This window comes from Protobothrops mucrosquamatus, unplaced genomic scaffold (assembly GCF_001527695.2).
Source record: "Protobothrops mucrosquamatus isolate PMUCROS unplaced genomic scaffold, P.Mucros_1.0 scaffold783, whole genome shotgun sequence".
NCBI lineage: Eukaryota > Metazoa > Chordata > Lepidosauria > Squamata > Viperidae > Protobothrops > Protobothrops mucrosquamatus.
In genome coordinates, this window is record NW_015387051.1 from 191,440 (window position 1) to 218,648 (window position 27,209).

Consider the following 27,209-nt stretch of genomic DNA (forward strand, 5'->3'; position numbering starts at 1 on the left):
GGGCCTTCTCTGTGGGAGCTCCCACCCTCTGGAATGAACTACCCCCAGAGATCAGGGTGATCCCTGATCTCCCTTCCTTCCGCCGCGCCCTTAAGACATGGTTATTCCAGCTTGCAGGACTGGCCTAGGGGAAATTTTTAGTGGGGGTTTTAAAATAATTTTAAATTACTTAGACCAATTATTAATATTCGTCTTTTAACCATGTTTTAATCTGTAGTTTGGTATTTTGTATTTTTATCTGGTTGTTAGCCGCCCTGAGTCCGCAAGGAGAAGGGCGGGATATATAAATATAAGCAATAAATAAGTGAAGTGAAGAATTGTCCTGCGAGCTTGGCTATTTACGTAAAATGCAGAGATGAGGTAGTACGAATGTCTCTGTGCACTGGAGAAGCACACATGCTGTGGTTCCTGTGTGTCCAGAATAGAGCAAGGGTAAGCAACCTCGGCTCTTTTATGACTCGTGGACTTCAACTCCCAGAATTCCTGAGTCAGCCCACGAGTCATAAAAGAGCCGAGGTTGCTTACCCCTGCCATAGAGAAACATACTGTAGGAGCCGACCAGGCTGAACTTGAAGGCGGGGTCAAGCACATCATGAGCCTGGCATCTCTAAGAGCCCAAAGTCCAGCCTCTCTTGAAGTCAGTTGACTCTTATCTGCTGCCAATTTTCCCTGACCAGGTAGCCTGTCTATAGGCAGCATGGGATAAACTCATCGTAATTTTCTAAAACTCCATCCTGGTTCCTGATTTCTTGCGCCGGACTTATGCCGCTCTTATGCCCCTCTGTTTCCACTGCCTGCGCCTTTGACAGCAATTACGCCAATTTGCTAAGAGCACTCGACTCCCAAGGATTTACCTTATAGAAGTGGAAGGCAGGAACATCAAATACATCCGTGATGAATGGGAAGCTATCCACTGCCTTGTAGGAGTAAATAATTACTTCAAGGCAGCAGGCCATGAGAGACTTATGAAAGACATCGTGCTCCAAGATGGCCTAGAAAAAAAAGAGGGCAGTTCAGTACAAAAAATCAGATAATTTCTTGCTTGCTAACATTATTGTGTACCTAAATCGCCAAGCATAGATAGATAGTTTTAAAATGCACGTGCAATGCTATCCATCCATTAAGAAATGTTTACAAAGCGGCCTTAAGTGGAAGGGGACAATGAAAAGGCTTAGTAAAATGTCCTGATGACATATTATGGTGTTCTAAACCTTCTGATGATCAGGGTGGAACTTTTCCAAGTTTCTTTTTCTGCATGTTTTTCAGCTGTGGGCTCCTCTGCTTTTATCTGATGGCTCCCTAAGCAGAATCTCTTACCCTCATCTCCATCACAGTTGGTTAAATCACAGTGGCCCTCTTGACACTATCCCTGTCAAATTATTGTGTTCGTTGATTTTTCTGTGGAAAGCAGTGGATAAACTGAAGGCTCAATGCATTAAATTGGTGTAGTTAAGCATCAGATTCTGGACAGTTTTGCATCTTAGCTCAAGTGTTCTATGTTGCATTTTCCTGTAGATTCTTTGTTTAAAGAGAACATTTATGCAAATCACTGGACAATACTTACAGATAAGTCAGCTTCTTCCAGTCTTTTCTTTTCTTGTTTTATGACAGATTCCAAAACCTTATAATAAAGGACCTCAGCGAGACGGAAGTGTTTACCAACAAAATCTGAAATAATTGTGTAATATAAAATAAGCACTGTTTTCCCATAATAAAACAAAACAGAATTGCTATTATACATTATATCTCTTACACACACACACATATATATAGGAAGCTGCCCAGAGTTATTCTTTGGCAAGGTAGGTGGCCAAATTTAATAAATGATAATAAATAATTTATTTAGATGTAAGAATATACCCAGTAAAAATGTTAAACTAAATACTTAGTTTAATACTAAAACTAGAGTCTTTTGGGAACACAAAACATAGCAAAAGTGCTTTTACAGATAGTACATCACGTCCTCACCTTTGGAGAAATTCCCAGACTCTCCACAAAAGGGCGCCTTTTGCAAATAAATTTCATACATTTCTTTCACTCTATTGGCAATCGACAGAGAAGGATCCTTGGAACACGCCCTGTCAATGAAGAAGCGAATAACGTAGATTTGCCATTTTTTGAAAGTAAAATGTCTTCGTGTGCATATAGTTTTATACGGGAGGCTTTTAAAAAGAATGGCATTGTTTTATCCAAGCATTTATCACAAATAGAAACTGAAACCTGTGCTTAGTGTTGAAGGTTTAACTTCATATGATGATGCAGTCTTCACAAATTGATTTTTTTATTATGCACTGAACATCTCTAAAGAATAGGTGCCGCTTTGGGGGGGGGTGTTTAAAAAAAAGCACATGGAATCACAAGGAATTCTTAAAAGAGTTGCCACTTCACCAACTAAAGCCTGAGATATTTCAGCCAGCTGCCCAAATTTGAACCATCCTATAGCCACCAATTTGCGAAGTGCATGGAGGGCGATTCTACCGACCTCAGAATTTGCTCCAGATTCTCACTAGGGGCGTTCTTCAGCCCTGCCAACATTGTGTGAAGCCGTGTCAAGCAGTGGGTCGCGATGGAAATGGGGCTCAAGTAAGGATCGCTATCCTTGATGTATTTCCGGCCAGTAAGAGGCGTAGATATTCTAAAAGATTTTGTCTAATCAAAAGATACAAAGATGAAAGATGTTTCAAGAAAGCTCCTGTAGTTTCAACTAAAATTTGGATTCAGAAAATCACCTACATTTAACTCCAACAAGGCTTATTATCCCTGGTTATGCCTTCTTAGGATTGAAATCTGCCTCTTCTTCTAACCCAATAGCCTCCCTATTAATATATGTATACAGAACAATGCCCCTATAAAATGCACAAGAAAAAAGAAGAAGTCCAGGGTCAGAGCTAAACTACTGGCAGTTTTGGGTAATCTGGGGTGAGATGGGGCACCATGATTGTTTTGAAGAGACACAGCAATTAACTGACAGACCAGTAGCTCTTAATCAGGATATGAGACTGAGAGATACCCTAGGTGAGATACGTGGTAAGTTAAGCTCATTAAACTTTGAGGGGTCTCTTAGCCGTTTTCCTGCAGACATTTCATTACCCAAGTAGGTAACAACAATACGATGATACCTAGTTTGGGTAATGAAACCTCTGCGAGAAAACAACCAATCTCAGAGAGCATCAAGGACTCCTCATTTCAACCCTGAGCTACAAAGATTTTCCTTTATTGGTAATTAAACCTTAAATTTTAATAACCTACGTTTAGAATGTTTGTCAACAGATAAAACATCTTCCTTGGAATAAGTGAGCTTTTTCATTTTGTCCCCCTGGATGGGACCTAGATTCTGTGTTGGATGAAACTTGTAATAAGGCTGAGCAGCACGGAGTTAACTTCAAACCAGACCGTGTTTATACTCACCCGTTCGAAGTGCTCCTGCAGATTGTATTTCATTTGTACCCTTTCGGCTGTTTCCATCTCCGAAGCTGTGTTTAAACATCTCCGCAAGGTTCCGATTTCCTCGTCTGCGTCTTCTCCAAGAAAGATCCTCTCATCTAGATTTCCAACTGACAGGATGTATTCCTCATAGGCCTTGTTGATAGCCTTACTGGAATGAAGAATGGAAGAAAGGCGAGGGCTGATCGAAGTATAAATGTTTGCAAACAATTGCTAAACGTTTTCGTAAGCTTTCATAAAAGCTATGAAACCCAATCTGAATGGCAAGAGACTGAGAGATATAGAAGCTATAGACTAGTGGATCCTTTGTACCCAGAAAATCCTGAAATTACTAGTATCGTTGTTTTATGGTACTTACAAGCTTTCTGTGAAGTTTCCAGGATCCAAAAAACCTGTAAGGTTCTCCTCTTTTCCCTTTAAAATCTACAAAAAAAAAAAAAAAAAAAAAAGGAATTGAAGTTAACCATAAATAATGGAGCTGTAGCGATTCTGAAGATCGGTTAGAATTGTTATCCAATGACATACCTTTTTCTCAAAGAGTTTTTTCACATAGGGCTTCCAAAAATGTTCTTTTATTCCCTTGGCTTCCAAAACCAAGCCATCGTGCAAGGAGCAGAGTTTTTCAATGATGCAAGGGGCTTCAGACGAGAGCTTAAAATCCTTACTGTGAAAATCTTCAGGCAGCCCTTTGTAATGGTTAAGTGGGAAGGGGATGAGAGAAAGTGAAATAAAAACATTTTTCTACCTTCCTAAATGGACAGATGAGAAAGAAAAAGAAAAAACCCCAACCCACAATCAATTTCCTGTTGTATTTAAGATCTGTTGTTCTTTTAAAAATATGAAACGATCTTCCAACAATGGTTGGAAACTGGTCAAGGAGAGAAGCAACCTGGAATTAAGAAGAAACTTCCTGACAATGAGGACAAGCAACCAGTGGAACAGCTTACCCCCAGAAATCATGGGTGCTCCATCGCTGGAAGTTTTTAAAAAGAGACTGGACAATCACCTGTCTGAGATGGTATAGATCCTCCTGCTTGAGCAGGGGGCTGGACTAGAAGACCTCCAAGGTCCCTTTTCTATTCTATTCTATTCTATTCTATTCTATTCTATTCTATTCTATTCTATTCCAGATTCTATTCTATTCTATTCCATTTTCTATTCTATTATATTCTATTTTCTATTCTATTCTCATTAGGTCAATTTTGTTTTCTCTTAGTTACATCTGAATATGAATAATTTTCCTCTATAGCATTCTACGATTTTCTATGATAAACTTTTAATAAATGACTGGATAACGCAAGAAAGCAAATGGGTGAACCCTTTAGCACAATATTTATACACCATTTTGCTGACCACATTTTAAGGTTTAAGTTAATTAAAAATAAATAATAATACTCGGAGAGCAGCATAATAAAAAGGTAATTAAATTTACCCTTAAAACCTAGATTCAGAATCTCCTTACGATTAGGGCACTGCAAAGAATTCCCGTAGACTAGATCAAGGACGCACAGTAAGAGATGGTATGAATTTACCAAATCATCACTGATCATAGGGAAATTGCCTGTGAGAGTCAATATGGAAACAGATTACAGTATTCAGCAGAAATTGATTTTTTAACATCTAAATTAATAAATTTGCATACCACAGATGCACATTTTTTAACAATAACCAGATGAAATCTTAAGAGTGTATGCTTACATAATCAAAATTAAATCAATTCTTTAGTTTGTGGTTTGTTTCAGACCTGCTGTAAAAATATATTAAAATGCTAGGACGAGTATTATGATGTAATGCACAAATATTCAGTTATGCACTGAATATTGATGTATAGAGAGGAGAGCATTAACACGGTAAATTTGAACAAAGCCATATTCTGTAACAATTACTTTCTTTTAGCATCAGAAGCTTCAAATGAAGTCTTTCACTTCTTAAGTGAGCCTATTTCCATTCAAAATAAATAGTCAAACTAGAATATCACATCTATTTAATACTGGTTTCAAATAGCATGTGTTCTAAATTTAGACAAGCTGAAAATAATGATATATTATTTAAAAGGGGGGAACAAGAATACAAAATTAATAGTCAACATAGCTAAAAATTGGCTTATGGGATGTTACTATTTTTCCTACCGTGTGCCTTCACGGGGCAAGGAGGCAAAGCATCTGCAGATTTTCCACGCAGAAAAAGGAACCTGTGATATCTTTCTTTAAGCTAGAAACCCTGTCACTCAAACAAGCCCAAACTTGCCCTTTGAAGTGTGGTTGCTATGATAAAGAGAGCAGAAACCACTTCCCCCAACTAAAAGAAACAGAAACAAATTGAGCCCGTGTGTATCACATTTTGAACTCCTGGGCTTACAAATAGCATAAGTCACTTTTCTCATTTTAAGGCACTGCTTATTTATAAGGTGGGTTTGTGTTGTTTTTGTGTTGTGTTGCGTTAACAGAAAAAAAAGTTAGTTCTATGCTTCTCACTGACAGAAACCTCTACCATAAATTTTTGTGTGGGTGTATGCCTTCAAGTCAGTGCTGACTTCTGTTGTTGTTAGTTGCGAAGTCGTGTCCGACCCATCACGACCCCATGGACAACGTTCCTCCAGGTCTTCCTGTCCTCTATCATCTTCTGGAGTCCATTGAAGCTCACACCTCCTGCCTCAGGGACTCCATCCAGCCACCTCCTTCTCTGTCGTCCCCTTCTTCTCTTGCCCTCCATCTTTCCCAGCATCAGGCTCTTCTCCAGTGAGTCCTTCCTTCTCGTTAGGTGGCCAAAGGACTTGAGTTTCAACTTCAGGATCTGGCCTTCTAAAGAGCAGTCAGCCTTCTTAATATTATTGGGATTTCTGAGAGGAAGGATTTTTCTAACTGTGCATTGATATGTTGGGTTTCACACAATTGGAACATCATATTTTACTGGTAGTAACTTTAACAAAACCTTATTTCACTGTTCCCCCACCCCCAAAGATATTTAAATAAAAGGCTTGAAATTATAAAGAGATGTTTTTAATGCTTAAAACTTCTAGGAAACTGCTTTGCAGCATTATGTGACATGCTTCTTTTCTAATACTTACCGCTACAAACTTGGGAAAAAGTCCGCAGAATATTTATTTTGCATACGAAGGCATGTAAAGTGCAAGTTTGTCAACACAACAATTTGCAACGGGTATAATAAGCCTGTTCTATAAAATCGTAGAAACATTTTATAATGAAGAAATTTCATGCTGATAATAAAAATAAAACCGAAATGCTCGTTTAACACTAAAAGGATCTTTTACTAATTTATCAAATCTATGTATCTGTCCTATTCCAAAAGATGTCTTATACCAGGGGTAGGCAACCTTGGCTCTTTTATGACTCGTGGACTTCAACTCTCAGAATTCCTGAGCCAGCTTGAAGTCCACGAGTCATAAAAAAGCCAAGGTTGCCTACCCCTGTCTCATCCCAATCTTTTTGAAAGCAAGGCAGAAAAATAATGGGCTGGTTGCTACCCTGCATCAGGGCAAATGCATTACTGTTCTTACATTCTGATCAATGAAAAAAAAACATTCTTACCTTTTGCATAAACAAAAAGCACCCAGCAAAACTGGAAAACTTCAGAGACAGTGCAAGGTTGTCTCCTTTTTAGAAATGTAGCCATGAAAAAGAAAGAAGAGTATTATGTTTCAATTATCTAATAAAACATTTCAAAATGTACACTCCAGAAGATGCTTATATACATTCGGGCTGGACCACGGAAGTGGCATACATATATATTTCCTCTTTAATCTGAGAGCCTGGAACTTTTAGGCTAAAAAAAAAAAAGGAACTATTTGTGCAGATATTGTAGCTCTTGTATTTATTTATTAAATAAAGCAATGATGATAGGCCGTTAATGAGCATGTAATCATCCGTTACAAGCCTAGTAGAGTAACAGCAGAGTGATCAGTGGAAATACGAAGTAGTACAGATTAATTCAGCAAGGACATTTCCTAAGGAAACAGTTATAAAGGAGACATAAACTATGAATTGCAATATAGTACAAATACCCCAAATCAGAAAGAAATGGTTATAGTTTTAAAACTATAATGTTTGGAATATGTCAAGGAAACATGGGTTACAGGTGGTCCCCCACTTACGACCTTTGACTCTAGAATTACGGCCATAAATCACAGTGGTCCTTACGCTAGGCACCCACACACTCTTGGCTCTGCCCGTTGTGGTGGTTACAAAGAGTATGGAGTGCCCCTAAGAGGTGGGGGAGGCCCTGGGTTGCTGAATGAATGGCCATAAGTGAGAGGTATCTGCACTTTCAATCAGTCTGGAATAGTTAATAAAGACTAAGAACTCGCTCATGCTCAAAGAATAAGAAATGCAATCTCCTCGGCGGAATCTTGAGTGATCAACTTGAACACTTACCTTTGTTTTCTCCCTCTCTGCTGTCGTGGTTGGTCATCTTGAGGGTACCTGAAGATGTCCTGAAAAATGGGTTCATACTTCTTAAAAATTACAGCAGAAACTGTAAAGTTTCTTTCTAATCTCGTGGTACGTTCTCTGAACTGGGAGGGTAGGTCTGCCATATCTTCCCATTTCTTCATCTTGTTAAAAAATTCTATCAAACTGAAGACATTGGCAATTATCAGAAAATTAAACTTAAGAAATGTTTACATTCCAAAACATTTTGCAGAACACCGATTCTAATTTATCCGTCTCCGCACGTCTATTACTTCTGGGGAACAAGAATAACGGTACAGATAGTCCTCGACTTCCAACAGATCAGTTAGTGACTGTTTGAAGTTACAACGGCACTGAAAAAAAGTGAGTTATGACAATTTTTCGCACTGACGACCGTTTGCAGCATCCCCGTGGTCATGTGATCAAAAGTCAGACGCTTGGCAACTGACTCATACTTATGACGGTTGCCGTGTCCCGGGACCATGTGATCCCCTTTTGTGACCTTCTGAGAAGCAAAGTCAATGGGGGAGCCAATGAATCACTGCAGTGATTCACTTAACAACGGTGGCAAGAAAGACCATAAAATGGGGCAAGATTCACTTAACAAAAGTCTCATTTAGCAACCGAAATATTGGGCTCAATTGCAGTCGTAAGTCGGGGACTATCTGTAGGCGATTAAGATGCTCTCTAACCATCAGGAAGTACGTGTTAAGGTATGACAAGATTTCACTAGTAACTACAGCAATTGACACGTTAAAATCAAAATATAATGTTCTGCAGCAGACTTTCTAAACTCGACAATCTCAGCCCTTCACAACGTTTTAGAAGAGAAGTTACCTTTGTCCTGAACAGCGCAGTATTCTTATTAAAGACACATAATTTCCTTCAACGGTCCCTCTGCTAACTGTTGGGACGGCTTTCCTGCAAGCCACATATAACGAACATGCTAACCAGTGCAAATCATTTCCCTGTTAATTGAAAACAGTAAAATAAGTTCACCCATCTCCGAAATCATACAAGTGCAAGAAATCTGTTCCTGGCTGGGAATTAGCTGTGTAAGCTAATTAGTTAGCGTTAGCTTAACTATTATGAACATTTTTTAAAAAAGGTTTGCTCAGTTTAAAACAATCAATTATCACGTTCTATTGGAAGAAGCAGCTGATCCAGGGAAACAAGTGCAGAAACTGGAGTAGGACTTGGGGAGCTCCACTTTACATATTCAGAAAGGATTTACAAGGCTCACATTCACATGTGTCTAGATTACTTTTGCAACCAGCAATCCAGTTTAAATCTATTCCAACAAAACTGATATAATAGCCACTAAATTTCTCTAAACTCTACAATTATATTTCAAAGGAAATATTTATCTCTTTGAATTTTATGATTGCTTAAGCATAGGCCTTTTTGGTTAAAATGTTTCTGCAGCATGTAGTGTGGTATTACTCTCTTCCCACTGAAAATGTCTACGCTGTATCAAAATAACTTCAGGTTCAGAATAATAAAAGTCTGGATTAATTAACAATGCACTAGGCTAAAAACAGTATACAGGTAGTCCTTGAGTTACGACCACAATTGAGCCCAAAATTTATGTTGCTAAGTGAAACATTTGTTAACTGAGTTTTGCCCCATTTTATGACTTTTCTTGTCACAGTTGTTAAGTGAATCATTGTGTTAGTTAAGTTAGTAACAAGGTTGTTAAGTCAATGGCTTCCCCATTGACTTTGCTTGTCAGAAAGTCACCAAAGGGGATCATGTGACCCCAGGACATTAAGACTGTCATAAATATGAACCAGTTGCTAAGCTTCTGAATTTTGATCACATGACCATGGGGATGCTGCCACGGTTGTAGGTGCAAAAAATGGTCCTAAACCACTTTTTTCAGTGACTTTGAACAGTCACTAAATGAACTGTTTTATGTCGAGGACTACCTGTATGTACTGTGAGACACAGACGGAGATTTCAAGGTTACGGAATGATAGGCCATGAACTCAGGCGGCCATTCCTCCTGGTAAATTGCAGTGGAAATTCAGCCAACTCAATTCAACTCAAAAAACAAAACATTCACATTAGTCTACTAAGAAATGTACGACTTTTAGCTTGTGGCCAAATATATAGATCCATTTACCAAATAATACTATGATTTAATCATGATACACATCCTGTCAGCCTAACCCAGCAAGCAGAGAGAAAAAAAAAACTCTTGCCTTTCATACAGATCCAGTATTTAATTAGGCAAATAACAGGCAAACAGCTGATTTCTGATCAGGTGCATCTTTTGGCAATTTAAAAAATTAAATACTGTATTTAAAATTACAGTATTCTGAACACATAACTGCAGACCATTTGCTTCCACAACTGAGTGCATGAACGATGTATAACTGATTTATAACTCTACCAAAGCTATTATGTAAGCTTTAAACTCTCAGGCTAAAATCCATCATTCTGATTACATGTTTTTTTATACATCCCTCCTTCTTTCAGCACTGAAGGCCTCTTATTTCGTTCATTACTCTTGTCTCTTCGATGCTTTACTGCTCTCTATCAGATGTATTGGAGGTACAATTTGCTAAAGGGAGCATTTATTTATTTCAATTTACAATAAATGGCATGATTAAGCAACATTCTCTGAGAACACAATAATAAACCTCATAAAAACAAACCAAACCCAGATGGATCAATCATCCCCTTGAGATGCAACACAACCAACTCCAGACATCCTGGAAGTTCTAGCCCCGCCTCAGTGCTAGCTAAACCAGCAGGGTGACTTTGGGCCAATCACCAGGAGACTGGGAGTTCTAGCCCCGCCTTAGCTATCAAAGCCAGTCGGGTATCTTTGGGCCAATCACCAGGAGACTGGGAGTTCTAGTCCCACCTCAGGCAGGAAAGCCAGCTGGTTGACTTTGGGCCAATCACCAGGAGACTGGGAGTTCTAGCCCCGCCTTAGACAGCAAAGCCAGCTGGAGAACTTTGGGCCAATCACCAGGAGACTGGGAGTTCTAGCCCCGCCTTAGACAGCAAAGGCAGCTGGAGAACTTCGGGCCAATCACTAGGAGTTCTAGCCCTGCCTTAGATAGCAAAGCCAGCTGGAGAACTTCGGGCCAATCACCAGGAGACTGGGAGTTCTAGCCCCGCCTCAGCTAGCAAAGCCAGCAGGGTGACTTTGGGCCAATCACCAAGAGACTGGGAGTTCTAGCCCCGCCTTAGACAGCAAAGCCAGCTGGAGAACTTTGGGCCAATCACCAGGAGACTGGGAGTTCTAGCCCCGCCTTAGATAGCAAAGCCAGCTGGAGAACTTCGGGCCAATCACCAGGAGACTGGGAGTTCTAGCCCCGCCTCAGCTAGCAAAGCCAGCAGGGTGACTTTGCTGCCCCCTGGCGGCGGCGGTCGGTCAGCCTACCGCGCAGGCCCGGCCCCGCCCCGCCCTTGGCCCCACCTCCAGGGTGTAGTTCCTCCTCATACTCTGGTAGCTGAGCCAGGCCTCGGCTCGGGCGCGCTCGTCCATGTTGAGGCTGCTGCACAGCTCCTCGTAGCGCTGCCGGGTGGCTCGCTCCGCCTCGGCCGCCACCGCCTCCTCTTCCGCCTCCTCGTCTTCCTCCTCGTCCTTTTTTTCCTCAGCGTCGCGGGCAGCGGGGACGGCCAAGGCCGGCGCCTCCGCCTCAGTTGCGGGAGAGGCCGCGGCGGCGGCGGCGGCGGCGGGAGCGCCCCCTCCGGCAGCGGCCTGGCCGCTCTCCTCGCCGCCCAGCATCGCCTCTGAGGGGAAAAGAAGGCGAGACAGGAGGATGGAGGGGAAGGGCTCGCGCGACCAGGCCCGCACTGCGCCTGCGCCGCGGCTTGTTTGTGTGCGTGGGGGCAGCTCGGTTCCTGCCTCCCTCGTCGTCCCCGCCGCCGGCCCCGCCCTCGCGGCGTCTCCCATTAGGTGGGAGGTGGGCCGTTCGAGCCAATCAGCGGAGTCCTGTGCAGTGGCGTTGGCTGTTCGGAGGCGGGGCGTGAGAGACTCCGGAGTCTCTTGTCGACCTTTTGGGTCTCGCGGGGAGTTCTGGGAGTTGAAGTCCACACGTCGTTCGAAACGCTGCTCAGTGTAGTTCAAGGATGCTTTGAAATAAAGCAGTTCTGCTTGCGCAGCGGGCTGGACTAGAAGGACCCTCAAGGTCCCTTCCAGCTGTTCTATTCTAAACACCTGGCTGCAAAACGTCATCGTGATTGAGTGTAGCCTGCAAGGTTGGCTCTTCCCTCACCTGCATCAAAAGCTGCTGGAATCTCAAGCCGTTGCAGAACAAGGCTAAATCCACCCCCAACCCCGTGGCTGAAACGATGCTATTATATTTAGGCATATTAAACGTTAAAAATATCTACTGATGTTGTCCTTTACCTGGTGTACTGCTTTAATACAAAGAATATTTTGCCCCTATGGCAGGGGTAGGCAACCTTGGCTCTTTTATGACTCGTGGACTTCAACTCCCAGAATTCCTGGCTCAGGAATTCTGGGAGTTGAAGTCTACGAGTCATAAAAGAGCCAAGGTTGCCTACCCCTGCCCTATGGGATGCAGTCATGTAACAGATGGTACAACTGCATATTTATTTAATTACAGGAGACTTGCATGTTACATCTGTCTCACCCTTCTTCTGAAATTATGCTCCAGGGTGGAAGTTTTGAATGAAAGGATCCTTGAGCAGCATCATGATGTCCACTGCAGACTAATTTAATACAAGTGGCAAAGCTGCTTTTCCTAGCATGCAACAGTCACTAAATGTTCTGTCTCCCAATGTCCCTAACTTGGGAATTTTTCATCCCCAGCGGATGTGGCCATTGGAAAGGGCAGTTATCCTGGGAGTTGTAAAATGTAGACATTACAGTAAAAAATTAGGTGTTGCCCATCTGATTTTCATGATCACACAATTATTTTCAATATATTTCTGGACGTTTTTAGCCAAGTGTTCCCTTTAGCTAAATCTCAAGTATGTAACTAGAAACCTGCAGAACATACACATTTTGAAGTGACTTGCCATGTATTTGCAAACATGATTTGTCAAGAACTTCCTCCAATAATTCATGAGTTGACCACATTTAATTCCTTCAAAATTAATGCAGAATTACCTCATTGTCAATTTTTGTTGTGTGACAACTAAGGTGTGTCGTCACAAAAAGGTATTTTCAATGTAGTGAGACCAACATCGTGGGTTGTCAAAGAATATGTTTAATAAAAAATAATTAAACTTCCATTTGCTCTATAGAACATCATAGAAAGTAATTCAATAAATTACAAATAACTTTTAAGACGCTTGTTCAACTACAAGAAAGCAAATTCAGACTACACAAAACACAACTGGCAAATATTGCAAAATGTTCAAGAAAAAAAACAAAACAGGACTAAGACGGATCATGAAGCCCAAAACAAGGAATAGGAATACAAGGCAATAACAACTAAAGTTATTTTAGTCACTACCAACATACACTTCTTCACCATCCTGGATGTTTGTACTGAAATTTCAGTATTAATGTAATTCTAATGAAGATTCTTACAATTCGTTGTGCAGCCACACTTGCATATTGTTTTAGCTGACAAGAGTACGTATTTCTCTTCTTTCAACTGATACTGATTTAAAAACAATCTTTACTTCATATTCAAATCTGTACCAGCCATACTGCTGAAACTGTAAAATTGCCTTATTATAGATAAAGATCACTAGACTGGTAAGTAAATTCACTTCACCATAATTAGGAAAATACTTTATTTCATAAATTTATTAAAAATTATGCTTAGGGTTTTCTTTTTTGGGGGGGCAGGTATGTCGGGGGGATGGTACAAAGTGGTATTGTTGAAATACTCATTGACTAAGTCAACAATTGTGTTTGGAAAACTTTGGCTATATTGTGGATACATACAAGAAACAAAAGTGCTATATTACAAAGGGCAAAATATTAAATATGTAGTAATCATGATGAAAAATTGCTACCCCTTTCCTCGTGACATGTTTTGACTATTGCTAAGACACTGTATGAAGGACCAGACAAGTACTATTCTGAGGGGGAAATACAATAACCAGCACAATTCAAATGATACTTTTATAATTGTGTAAATTACATGTAATACTGCCTTCTACCCAAGGGAGTTACGATTTTGCATGTACAAATTTTATTTTTATTGATAAAGATTTGGTAAAAAAAACAACACAGTCTTGTTTACTGTACAAGCAAGCAAATAGAACCATATCAAAATACAGCTTTTGTTAAATTATTCCCTTTTGAAGAGGTTTGTCATTGACTATACTGCCGGTACGTTTTATATCCATTCCATCAACATTTTTGCCTTTTTTGGACCTCAAGTGAGATTAACACAATCTCACACTTCATCTCAGTCAGTTCTACCATGTGATGTGAATCTATGATTCTACCATGTCAGAGTAATAGCAGCTTCAGCAAAAATAATAATAATAATAATATAATAAATCCTATCACACTTCAAATGTTAAGATTAATTCTACTAGTAAGATTCTAAGGATTTATATTAAAACAGACGCTTTTAAACACTGTTTATATCATGGTTCCATGGTATTCTTTCCTCACATTATAATTAAAAGTGCTTTAAAAGTTACAGGGCAACTCAGCATTATTAAAATTATCCAATATACCCTAAAACTTGATTTTGGGGGATATATATATATATATACACACACACACACACACACACAGATATATATCTGCATATATGTATGTCTGTGTGTGTGCATGTGTGTGTGTATATATATATATAAATAAATAATCTGTAAAAGTGAGAGATTTTTAAAATGTCTACATTTCCCCTTACCATTATGAACTAGTAACTACAAGAGGTTACATGACAAACACGAAATAGAAACCTGGACAAACAAAGCAAACAGTATAACTTTGCAAGGATCTAATCCTTATATGTGAAGTATGCAGTGTTTAGTGTGGCACTTCTGAGTTATTTCAACACGTGGATACAGCTCCTCAACAACATGAATGCCGTAGATGGAGCGAAACTTAAAATCAGTACCCATGGCTGCTGAAGACAGGAAAGGGATAATTTAAGTAAAAGCTTTCCCTTTGCTTATAGTAAAAAGAGTGCAACTGGTAATGATAACTTCCCTTGCCAAATTTAACACACACAGGATGCTTTTTAAAAAGCGAAGCATATAGGAAAACAAGCAGGAAAAACCAATGTAAACTTTCTAAACTAACTCAGCTGAGGTAACAAGTAGCCAATTTAATTGGCTGAATGGGAAACTTTTTTATTTCAAACACAGTTGTACCTGAACTGGGAACATCAACAGTGCATTATAACACCAGATCATTTCCATATAATTAAAGCAATGGATGGTGATGTAGATTCTACAGCTTTCATGACATTCATTAGCTGCCCAAATTATTGCTGAGTTTTGATCTGTAAATTATAAGTGTCAAGGAGGCTGTAAAACTATATTCAGATTAAATCAATAATGCGCATAAAGAACTGTGTTCACCGCAAATATATTAAATATACAGCTCTTGCTAAGCTTTCTTTTTAAAAAAATTACTCCCCCCCGCCCAAAATTATAATGCCTTTTCCTGTAATTTTTTGTGTTTGTTTTTACACCATTGTGTATTTGATAGTACACAGAATTTCAGGAACTAAGGAACCTCAAGAAATATTACATGCAAAATGTTTTTGTTTTTTTTTTGAAAGCAGTTTGCACTCCTAAACAATACTGAAATGTTCGGTCAGTAAATTACTGATGCACTCACGCAACACTGTGTTATTTACAACAAAATAATGAAAGAACAAATTGAAAACCAGTTTATAATTTTAAGTGCAGTCTGGGGGGGAAATCAGTCTTCATCGCTGGAGTCTGACCCCTCTGACGAAGAGGAGGAGGAGATAGTGTCACAGCCGGAAGAAGCGTCTGCTTTCTCCGAAGCTTCGTCTGTGCTGTTTCCGTTGCGAGAGCTCGGCTCCGTTTCCCCCTTGCCGCCGCCTTCATCTGCAACCCTGGAATTCTCTCCTTTTCCTCTCAGAGGCTTGGCGAAGCCTGTGCCATGATTTTCACTGTTCTGTACATCAAAAATATTCGACTGGGACAAAGCTGGGATGTGGAGATTAAGGCCTGGCGTGAGAAGCATTCCTGGGTAAAGTATATTGGACAACAGTAAAGGGTTAAGAGCTAAGGAGCTGGCCGTGGTGCTGGCCGCCGAGGATGTTGAAGGAGAACCCGATACGGAGTTTTCTCCGCCATTATGTGCATGTGGGCTTTCTGTCCTCTCTCTCTTTCCGTCCAGCTCTCTGGGGTCCTGTCCTTTCTTCTCCTCGGAAGCAGATTCAGTAGACTTGCTTAGGAGTCCTCGCATTCCTAGCAAATTTGGTAAACCAGCCATTCCTGAAAGCAACATGGGAAAGACAGCGGCCATGTTTTTCGCATCACCCGCCGTGTTCAGACCGGCAGAAATCCCCATTAAACCCGTGGTCACCTGTAACGACTGAAAATTTTGCAGGTTTTGCTGTAAGGCCTGCAGGGTTGAGAGATCCACCCCTGGGAGCAGCCCGTTGGTCAGCAAAGGGGTGACTGGGACGTTTGCTGCTGATGTAGCTGCAGCCGCTGCCTTGGCAATTTCGCTTTTGGGCCGTCTTCCTCTTCTACTGACTTCTTCTCGAACGACGGGCCCTGTGAGAATACGGTCAAACATGCTTTCTGGAAGAAATCCCTGGTGGGAAGAGAAAAAAACGAGTAATTTTATGCTGCACAATCATCTGCTCTGCATCACGATTCAGTGCAATTAAATGCAACACTACAATGAATTAAAATAAGCAACACTAAGCTAATACAAAGTTACATTTATTATCTTGGTAATCTTCGAGGAAAGTCAGTGTCATTTCCAAGTACTTCAATTTAAGACCTAAAAGCACTTTTTATGTCTGTTTGTTGCTTTTATCAGCAGACCAAGTGAGGCTCAAAATTTTATCAAATACCTTAAAAAAAGGGGGGGGGGGATTTACAATGATTCAGTTCATCTTCTAGTTTAGCTGCTGGAACACCTATTAATTATTATACTCACCGACTGCTTAACAACATCTGCCCATTCAGGAGCTACACCATATTCAGAATTTTCTTTCAGGAATCTGCAGAGATCTTTCAGAGGTGGAGCAAAGGCACCACCTACCTGTAACAGAAATAACAAGGATATTTCTCAGTTTACTTACATTACATACAGGGAGTCCTTGACTTACAACAGTCCATTTAGTGAGCGTTCGAAGTTACAACAGCACTGAAAAAAGTGATTTATGACCGTTTTTTCACACTTAACAATAGTTGCAGCATCCCGGGGACAAGTGATCACCTTTTGCCACCTTCTGACAAACAGTCAATGGGTAAACCAGACTCACTTACCAACTGCAGTGATTCACTTACCAACTGTGGCAAGAAAGGTCATAAAATGGAGCAAAACTCACTTAACAAATGTCTCATTAGCAACAGAAATTTGGGGGCTCAATTCTGGCCGTAAGTCGAGGACTATCTGTATTTAGTTGAACAAAGAGCCTAACAACTATTTGTGATCTATGGTAAATTAGTTACTCTAGCAAAGCTATTACCTTTCTCGCATTTCTTCGGTTTATTAACTGAACACGTTCTTCCCCAGTAAGGCTATTGATGTCCAGCTTATTAGGATTGCGGCAACGGTGCCTTTTTTGTTTCGGTCTTCCTTCGTGAAGCTGCATTTTCTGTTATTAAAGATTTTTTAAAAAATATATATAAAAAGAGTCACTAAATGCTTTTAAATCTGTTTTCAAGTATTTCCAGGCTGCAGGATGGAACTAAATCACATTGAATCCACTGGGACTTAAATTCAGAATATTTATGCAGCACAACATATTTGATATTGCATTTCGTAAATTAAATAGTTCCAAACTAAGCAAAATCCAATTATGTCTATACATGCCCACAATTAAAAATCTACATTAAAAGATGTGAATCACACACAGAAGGCAGGGTAAATTCTCAAGACCACATCAGAGGTGCAAAAAAAAAAAAAAGTTACTGTTTTCTGTTACACCAATAAACCTACTCACAGGGATAAAGGCTCCTAAATCTTCGACATAGTCAGGATGTTCATTAAGCCATTTTTCCAAATCTTTTCTCTTAGGGGCATCGTCACCCGCAAGCCTTGTGCCATCTTTTAAATTAATAACTGGAACGGGGCTTTCTGCATCACACAGGCCTTGTGATGGTGGAAACGGAAGAGGGGGCATTAGGCCTAGACCAACCTGAGGGGTACCAACACCATGACAAACCTGGAAGAAAATAGAAAGGTGCCTCATGAGGAAAGGCAACTGCTGTAATTACACATTCGGCTTTTAGTTCTGTAAAAAAATCTCCTTGACAAACACACGCCTACACGCACATAAACAGACATATACCAAGTTGAAGATGAGACATGTTGTTTTTCTAAGGCAGGGGTCTTCAGACTTGGCCCTTTTATGACTGTGGACTTGAACTCCCAGAATTCCTCAGCCCTGTTCTAAGGGTTAATGCCAAAATTAATATGACATATTAGTTATGCTGCATATCACTAAATTCCTTCTTGTCGGCCTTATGGATGCCAAAGCCCTCAACATTAATATTTCAATTTGCTTCAAATACCAGCCCAGATTTACTCACATGGTTAGGTGTTTTGCTTCTATTTAAAAATAAGATATCAACTCCTTCCACATTTTTTCTTCTTCCTCTCCTCTTTTTCACTGCAGGCTGATCACTGGCAATTACTCCATTTGCACAGACTATCGACTGGTTAGAGGTTCCTAATGAAATTGAACATAAAATTATCAGCTGAAAGAAAACAAAACCGATCAAACCTCTAGACAGAATCTATGACAGCAACAATACTCCTCGGTCGGGCTCTGCAATTGATTTGGCAAGTGGCTGCCAAAAACATAGAAATGTGAGTGTTGCATTTTTCTGCAAATTATTTTATCAGCCCAGCCTTTTTCCAGAATGATCTGACTGCTGGAGGGCTACTAATGAAGCAAGACTATAAATCTAAAGTTAAAATTAACATTTTCAGAAATTACTTGTAGAATCAACTTTTATTTTTCCAGTTGCTTTCTGGGGTGCCAGGCTTGGCATAACACTAAAAATAATAATATCTGATTAGCTGTTATCGTATAAATAAATTTGGTGCCTCTTATCCCTGGTTTTTATGGGGGGAGGGGGACATGGGAGGGTGGGGATACATGTCAACAATTTAAGCCACACCAAGGATTTTTTCATCACCGTCAATGCTTGGCTGTCCTGGTGGTGTGGCTTCCATCTATTTTTCTATGCCGGTTATGTTACAAGCATGCTGACTCATATAGCGCTACAAACACTGGTAGTTACATCAAAAAAAAGCAGCCAGGGCAGGAAAAAGTAACCTTGCTGTCACCCATTTTTAAAAATCGTTAAGGAAGTAAAAAGGCAGAAAAGTAAAAGCTGGTGCCTGGCCACATGAAAGAAGCTGAGAAAGTTCAAAGAAAGGTTAGCCCTGACACCAAAGTAGCACTGATAGGCACAGAGATAAACAAACCCTGGCTACATGTAACAACATTGGAGAGCCCATCACACCAGTCAACTCCACTTTGGCATATTCTCTCTCTCTCTCTCTCTCTCTCTCTCTCTCTCTCTCTCTCTCTCTCTCTCTCTCTCTCTCTCTCTCCTCTCTCTCTCTCTCTCTCTCTCTCTCTCTCTCTCTCTCTCTCTCTCTCTCTCTCTGTGTGTGTGTGTGTGTGTAAGAACATGCAGCACTTTATATTGCCTGAAACTCTCTATGAAAAACCAGTGAATCTGTGGGACTTTTCAAAATGCTACAAAGTGTCTGAAGCTAGCAGAAGTTATGACTCACGTCCTTTCCCCAAATCTGATAAAGCCGTCCTATTAAAATGGCAATAAAGAGCTACAAGCACCATTTCCTGCAGTTTCCTGACAGCTTTGGTCCTTACCCGACTCTGGCAAAGACTTTGGAAAATTGGCAAGGCTGGTCTCTGAAGCACTCTGGAGTTCATGTAGCCTGGCGAGGTACTGTTGCTGTCCTAATAGGCCATCTTCGCTTTCAAATGGCCTTTTCTGAGAAAGGCCCTGCTTCTGAAAAATTAATTTCAAACCACCTTCCTGTTAAGCAAATATCAAGAGTTAGCCAATTTCTTTGGGAGGAAGAAAGGATTTACATGCAGAATTTCTTCCAGGCCCCTCCTCATCCCCACATGACAACACAGGTAGTCCTCGACTTAAAGCTGTTCACTTAGTGACCGTTCAAAGTTACGACGTCACTGAGAAGACTTAGGACTGTTGCAGCCTCCCCAGGGTCACGCGATCAAAATTCAGTCGCTTGGCAACCGACTCGTATTTATGACGGTTACAGTGTCCCGGAGACACGTGATTACCTTTTGCAGCCCTCTGACAAGCGAAGTCAATGGGCAAGCCAGGTTCACGTCACAACCGTGTTACTAACTTAGCACCTGCAGTGATTCGCTTAACGACTGCCTCGCTGAGGAACATAAATTGTGGTCATAAGTCGAGGACTACCCGCATTAACCATTGCATTCAGCCAGTTTCAATATCAAAAGCATTCGATAACTTTTATAGATAGGCATCGAAAATGGAAATCCGTAGCTATCGAGAGACCAAGCTGGAAGAGGTTGAATTAATTAATGTGCGTGTTCCCTGCGAACTCCAGTGTACAAACCTAAGGAGCTACGGAAATTATTCTGGTGGTTTGCTAAGAGTATTTGAAATTGTAACTAATTGAAAACTCCCCCTCCTTTAAAAAAAAAAAAATTCTGAAATAAAAGATGCCATACTTTGGAAAGTAACTACGGTGCCAGAAAAAAAGCATTGAGAAAGACTGCAAAAGAGCAAGAAACGATGCTAGGCTGTTGCTAGGTCTTGAAAACGAGATTCTCAAAAGAGAGGGGGGGGGGAGAAAATACTCCAAAATTGCTGCTTCAAAATACCCGCGAGTATTTAGGCCAAGGAAGTAAGATTGAGAGCAGGCAGCCACTTATAGGTAAAGCATGCTGCACACCGCAATCGCAATCAGGTCCTAAGGCGATAAAAATAAACATACGTCATTGATTTTCACTGTAAACTCCTTTTCCTGCACATGCTTCTTCACCTTTGACATCTGTGGTGATTGGTCGTTTTCTTCTTTAAGGTCTGCGCTTGGGGGAGTCGGGATGCTGGGCTCGCTGTAGTCAGCAGCAGCAGCAGCAGCAGCAGCACCTGGGCTGTCCAGAAGCTTGGTGGTGTAGAAGGAAGCCACAGGGTTGCTCTCGTAATTTCTCCTTGCTAAAGGCCATTTACCTTTCAGGACTGTTTGGCAAATACCATCCAGGCGGTTAATCATAACCCGGTCCTAAAACAAACAGGAGGCGGCTTAGAAATGTCATATTCCCCTCTCTCAGGACTGACTAACGCGACTTGCAAGCAATCAGTGCGTTAACGGCAAACGGAAAGGATGCCTCTGAACAGTTTAGATCTAGGAGAAATCCTTTCCTGTTTTACACCCCTTGCTAGCACTGATGGTGTTACCTAGTTAGGGTCATGAAACGTCTGCAAGAAAACAAAGCAAGCTCAGAGAGCACCTCATTCCAACCCTGGGCTACACATATTCTCCTTCATTTCCTGTTTTACCACAAAACTACCCAAAGAGAAATTACAGACTGTACTTAGTCAAAGCACACACGTTACTAATAACCATTTGTCTGAAATGCTATAGGTTTTCTTGCTTCAGGAAGGGGTGGGACTAGAAGACCTCCAAGGTCCCTACCGTTATTTTATTATTATTATTATTTTGAACTACGACATGATTTTTAACCTGTTCTAATTTTCATTTCATGGCAGTTCAGCATTTGGCTACAACTTTACCTTGGGCCAGTAGGAAGCAGCTAACACGTATCCACCTTGTAAGATACAATTAGAATTTGGTGTTCCGTTATTCATTTGGAAACTGTCCTGGGTTTCGTCCTGCACAGTGCTTATGGAAGCTACGCTTTCTTCATCATATGCTTTCAGATGAGCGGTCCCTTCCCCTGGAGGAAATGTTAAGAGAATCAGTTAACAGGACACTCCAATCCTATGCAGAGGTTTGACGGGCACCACTCTACAACACGCTTCCTCGCACTCCCTGCCCACCAAATTCTGAAGTACATACAAATAGTCCTCAATGTCTACGGAGGCTCTCAATTATCCAGGCCCTGGTTGTCCCAAAGGGGCTTTTTCCCAAAAGGCAACTGGACTTCCTTGTTACTTTCCTTGGAAACGTTTCACTTCTCATCCAAGAAGCTTCTTCAGAACTTTGGATAAAGCACCCTTTGGGATAGATCAGTGGTGGCGAACCTATGGCACGGGTGCCAGAGGCGGCACTCAGAGCCCTCTCTGTGGGCACGCGCGTCGTCGCCCCAGTCCTAGGCCTTCAGCTGGGTTTTATAAAACCTTTCCTCCGCCACCGTGTGCAAAAAAAAAAAAAAAGTCCAATCAGTCAATTTCAACTTCTCGCGGGGAAAAAAAAGATCTTGCAAAGTTGGAATTGATTGATTGAACTTTTTAGTCCCACCCAGTCTGCCGTTACCACTGCAGCCACGTCCACCCAATTGGCCACGCCCACCCAATGGGCCACACCCACCCGGCACTCGACGATGCATAAGTGGGTTTTGAGTTACAGTTTGGGCACTCAGTCTCTAAAAGGTTCGCCATCACTGGGATAGATAGTCCTTGATTTATTAACATTCGTTCAGCGGCCAGTCAAAATTACGTCGGCACTGAATGAGTGGCATTTTTCAATGGTAGCGCCGGGCCGGGCCGGAAGAAGAGCTCCTTACCCGACGCTCCATCTGCTTAACAACCTGTGAGATTGCTTAACCACCAAGAGTGCAGTCACTGAGTGGTCGTTAAGCGAGGTGTCAATGGCCACCTTGCTCAATGACCAAGATTCTGGTGCCAATTGAGGTCATAAGTCGAGGACTATTGGTAAATGCATTTTTTGCTTTACAGATGAGAGAAATTAAGTTAGAAGGAATAGGCTTGAGATGCAGGACAACAACAGTAATACCGGTTTTTAAATCATAGGACAAATAATGCCTGCCCCGCTATACACAATGTCACAATTGTAAGGGAAAAAAATGAGAATCTGATCATCAAGCACCTAAAAATGAGCACAGGAACATTAAAAAGTTGTACCTAGACAATTAAAGGAGATTAAATTGCATTGATGAATGTTTCATGCTAGCAACAAAATGTTCTACCAATTTCTTTTGCAAGCCATCTAGGAAAGTAGGATGTGGCTTAGTGGTATAAATTTCTGGTGATTGTATCAGAAAAATCTTAGCTCCATACTTAATTTTTTTCTTACTGGGTGGAACCGTAAGAAATGATTAACCAGCTATTGATATATTGTCTTTGTAAATACATAATCACCTAGCCTTTTTGTTTTTTGCTCTATAAAAGTTATTTTTAAAGAATAAAAAAATTCTGGAGTAATCTGGAACTTATTTTCCCATCCACAAACACTATGAAGATTACAGTGCAGGTAAGTCTTTTGATTGGGCAGCTTTCTGGATTCATGTTGCAACTTTTAAAGGCACATTTCTATATCCATATTGAAAATGTACAAATTTTCATGTGAATTAAAAGGACAACCTTGCATCAAAAGAGAGATCAGGATGGAACAAATCTGAGAATGAGCAAATGACATATTGAAAGTATTCTGTACAAATAGGTACACACTGGGCAAGGAGGAAAAAGGGAGGATTGTAATGCAGAAAATTGTTCTCTGTATGGAGTACAAGAATAATAACAGACAGAACTCTCATTCTGACTATAGACGACTCCATCTGATATTTTCCTTGTTCTCAAGCAAGATTAATTTCCCCCCAGCAAGTCTGATTAGAGCAGACATGTCAAACACAAGGTCCAGGGGCCGGATGCGGCCAGCGAAGTGGTTTCATGTGGCCCGCGAAGCCATCCTGGAAACAGTGAGGGAACGGCCTCTGCTGCCTTGGCCCTGGCCCAGGCCGGCCGGGAGCCAGTGTACAATTTTGTGGTGGCCATCTATGCTGAAACACATTCAGTCTTAGCTCCACAAGGCCGTCTGGAAACAGTGTCGGCCGCGTCGGCCCCACCCCCTGGGTGCATGCTGGGGAGGTGTCACCCTTTGTGAGGAATGAAGAAATGCACCATCGCCTGGAAGTGGCCAGCAAATGGCCCTGGCCTACTTCACATATCTGGCTTGATGGGCTCTGCCCTGGTCCCACCCCCTTCTGCCAGAGACCCTCAGATCTGTCCCACTCCTGCCCAGGCCCCCACAGGCACCCTTGACGCGAATGATGTAGAGCTGGCCATGCCCACCCAGTAGGCCACACCCACTCCATCCACGCCCACCCAGTAGGCCGCGCCCCCCCACCCCGCCCCCCGAGGGCAACCGCAATGCTGATGCGGCCCTCAATGAAACTGAGTTTGACACCCCTGGATTAGAAAATCTCTTTGTCCTTCTAAAACACATTACCTATGACTCAAAAGACCACACTTCATCTGAAAATCCGCGAAAAGGTAGTTTATGTCTTTCTCTGAATCAGCTTTTGAGTTTGTTTGTTTGTTTGTTTTTTAAAAGGCACTTACGTCTCTTTTGTGCCTCCTCTTCATCACTGTCACTCTCTTCCGATGAAGAGGAAGAGGAGGAGGAAGAGGAGGAGGAAGAGGAAGAGGAGGAAGAGGACGATGACGCTGAAGAACAAGATGAAGAAGATGAAGAGCTGGATCCTGATCTGGAACGAGAGCAAGAGGAAGAAGACGACGATGAAGACGACGATGGCCTGGAAGAACAGGACGATCTATCTGAATCGGAGTCTGAATCGGAACTAGAGTCCGATCCTCTCTTCCCAGATCTTGGCTTTTTGGAAGCAGCGTTTAGCGTTAAGGGCTCGGTCCTGGCCGCAACCATGCGCCTGTCGCTCTCGGCCTTCGGGACAGGCTTGGGGTCTGCAGCCTGAGAGGGTGAGCCACTCTTTGGACTCGTCGGTTCTGCCTTCACTCCCATCTGCAAGTTTTCAGGAGACACGGACTCTTCGTCGGAAGAATGAGGTTCTTTGTGGTTTTCATGGTTAGGTTTTGTGTCCTCAAGCACGTTCCCTTTCACATCAGGCAGCCTGGCTGGAGGCACGAGAGGAGACGCAGACAACGCCACCTGGTACTGTTGCAAGAGCGGAGTAGGAGTCCTCGAAAGCGCGACTTTGCTGTGGCTGTAGTTCCTCTGAGCTGACATAAAGGAAAGTTCAGGATCGCGGAGGATGTGGTAATCTGTCCTGCTAACGCCGTGTTTCGCAGCACCAACCAATAAATCCCAGTCATGGGTCCCACATTCCCACCAAACGGGCAAGTCTGGATTGGGCTGGCAAAGTTTTAATCGCTCACAGAGCTGAGGATGACGGACCGCTTGCTCTCGTACCTTTCTCAGGAGCTCAATACGGTATAAGGTTCGAGATGCACGTTCTTCTGTTATTGGCTGAATGAAAAGATTTGAATCCACAAAGTCTGCACAAGGAAACACAACCAAGAATTAGACTCGTAACAGGATCTTCTAAGTTCCACTGGAATCTTGGGACATTAAAGATGTTTTATTTATTTATTAAGAAAATATTGCTTATCCACCCAACCCCCCCCCCCCAGATCTTTTTTCTTTCTTTCACTGAAGACTTAATGCTATCTTCTAAGGTTAAAAAAAAAAATCTAGGAGCTAGCATTTGCTTTGGGGGAAGAATTTCTAAACATTGCGATGTATTAAAATAGGCATTTCATAATGTACGTTTTCTGTCATAGGGCAACTTTTTAGGTATGTGTTTTATGTTTTTATTGCTCCTAAATCAGTTTTACTTTCTTTTTTTGGGGGGGGGAAGCAATTATAAGGAACCCACCATCTTTTGAAGGGAGGCGGCAAACTCTTCTGCACATGGCCATGAATGCGTACAGATATTTCTCTAAACTTTCGTCCGTTTTTTTATGTAGCCTCGCCATTGCTCTAAATTTTGTCCAGTCAAACTGGGCTCTATCTGGATCAAATACTACACCAAAAGTAGACACCACTCTGTAGAAGTCAGCTTCTTCTCTTCTTGTCCATCTAGATGGAAGGGCAAAGGGGAAAATTGATCACAAATAAACCATCTTTCCAGAACACCATGAAGGAATCAGAAGCCTTTTTGCGATCTGCAAAATTCAGAGTCTACCTTTGTTGTCTTTCAATTTTGGCAGCCACTTTTGGATTTAAAACAGCTTCTTCAAAGGCAGATGGCATCACACATGCCTGGACAGAAAATGGTGCTTGAATTGGCTGGCTTTGCCTGTTCTTACTGGTACGCTGATATGCTGTTATGAGACGACGCAACCGTGTTGTTAAGGCAGACTGAGTTGGCCAGTAAAGCTTGTCTCCTTCAATCAACTGACCATCTGTAATTGACAGAGATGACTATAATAATTGGTATTGGTTTACCACATTAAGTATCAAACAAAGTAGAAGGTTGTATTTCAGAAGCACAATTGTTGAAGAAGAAAGTTAAAACCATGAGATTTTACCTCCATCTCCTATTACAGGATCCCCAGGCGATGAGGCATCATCCTAAGAAATAACATTTAGAATGCAAAATGAACAGAATTCAGTTACAATATATGCCGCATTTTGAAGTTGACTCAATCCACCAAAAGCACCAGTAATTTAAAGTTAACTAGGGATGACTGACAATTCTCATTTAAACATACACTCATGAACTCTCTTTACAAAACCCATGATTTCTCTATACAAAGTTAAAAAAAAATGCATCATATGAAATGAATGCAGTTGTAAATAATACAGCAATGAATGTAACTGTAAATATTTACAAGGCTTATAGGCTACTCCAATCAGAACTGGCTCCAATCAGAACTGGTGTGAATGTTGGGGAAAATATTGTCCTAGAGGAGGGGGGAAAAAGCATTCTTCCTTACTTGATTTATTGGGGAGGCAGATGTTATGGGGAGAAAGCTCTCCCACAGATGTTCAGACCCTGAACTATGCCGAGCTTTAAATGTGCAACCAGCATCTTGATTTGCACCTGAAAGACCACTGGTAACCAGTGGAGCTTTCACACCATTGGTGTTATATGGGAGTAATGAGAGGAGTCCATAGCTACTGGGACTGCTGTACTGGATCAGCTGTAGCTCTGCATATTCAAATGCAGCACCAAAGTGGTCACACTGGAACAGACCAATCGAGAGGCGATTATGGCCTGAGTGACTGTGAGCAAAATCTCCCATTCTAAGTCACAACTGGCACATCAGACGAAGCAATGA

At 41.5% G+C, this 27,209-nt stretch overlaps 2 protein-coding genes across 5 annotated transcripts in view; both read right to left on the reverse strand.

The window, feature by feature from the left end:
* RBL2 (RB transcriptional corepressor like 2) overlaps window positions 1-11,388 on the reverse strand; it is a 21,833-nt gene extending 10,445 nt beyond the window's left edge. The window contains exons 1-12 of the mRNA XM_015818738.1: window positions 11,305-11,388; window positions 8,709-8,839; window positions 7,836-8,036; window positions 6,993-7,057; window positions 4,877-5,005; window positions 3,970-4,130; window positions 3,803-3,867; window positions 3,409-3,595; window positions 2,483-2,649; window positions 1,969-2,078; window positions 1,565-1,668; window positions 855-992 (exon numbers count right to left, since the gene is read on the reverse strand). Coding sequence (XP_015674224.1) covers window positions 855-992; window positions 1,565-1,668; window positions 1,969-2,078; window positions 2,483-2,649; window positions 3,409-3,595; window positions 3,803-3,867; window positions 3,970-4,130; window positions 4,877-5,005; window positions 6,993-7,057; window positions 7,836-8,036; window positions 8,709-8,839; window positions 11,305-11,373 — 1,527 coding nt within the window. The 5' untranslated portion in view covers window positions 11,374-11,388. The remainder of the gene's footprint in view (window positions 1-854; window positions 993-1,564; window positions 1,669-1,968; window positions 2,079-2,482; window positions 2,650-3,408; window positions 3,596-3,802; window positions 3,868-3,969; window positions 4,131-4,876; window positions 5,006-6,992; window positions 7,058-7,835; window positions 8,037-8,708; window positions 8,840-11,304) is intronic.
* Window positions 11,389-14,998: 3,610 nt separating this feature from the next.
* The window catches only part of CHD9 (chromodomain helicase DNA binding protein 9), a 38,495-nt gene continuing 26,284 nt past the window's right edge, over window positions 14,999-27,209 (reverse strand). For 2 of the 4 annotated variants that reach the window (XM_015818743.1, XM_029284642.1), the window contains exons 27-38: window positions 26,457-26,499; window positions 26,111-26,330; window positions 25,802-26,004; window positions 24,510-25,421; window positions 21,762-21,925; window positions 21,010-21,249; window positions 19,838-20,006; window positions 18,522-18,661; window positions 17,933-18,154; window positions 17,456-17,584; window positions 16,921-17,025; window positions 14,999-16,569 (exon numbers count right to left, since the gene is read on the reverse strand). In XM_015818743.1, the coding sequence (XP_015674229.1) occupies window positions 15,700-16,569; window positions 16,921-17,025; window positions 17,456-17,584; window positions 17,933-18,154; window positions 18,522-18,661; window positions 19,838-20,006; window positions 21,010-21,249; window positions 21,762-21,925; window positions 24,510-25,421; window positions 25,802-26,004; window positions 26,111-26,330; window positions 26,457-26,499 (3,417 nt within the window). In that variant the 3' untranslated portion in view covers window positions 14,999-15,699. Of the gene's footprint in view, window positions 16,570-16,920; window positions 17,026-17,455; window positions 17,585-17,932; window positions 18,155-18,521; window positions 18,662-19,837; window positions 20,007-20,961; window positions 21,250-21,761; window positions 21,926-24,509; window positions 25,422-25,801; window positions 26,005-26,110; window positions 26,331-26,456; window positions 26,500-27,209 lie in introns of all 4 variants that reach the window. The other 2 variants (XM_015818742.1, XM_029284641.1) reach the window with 1 other exon arrangement.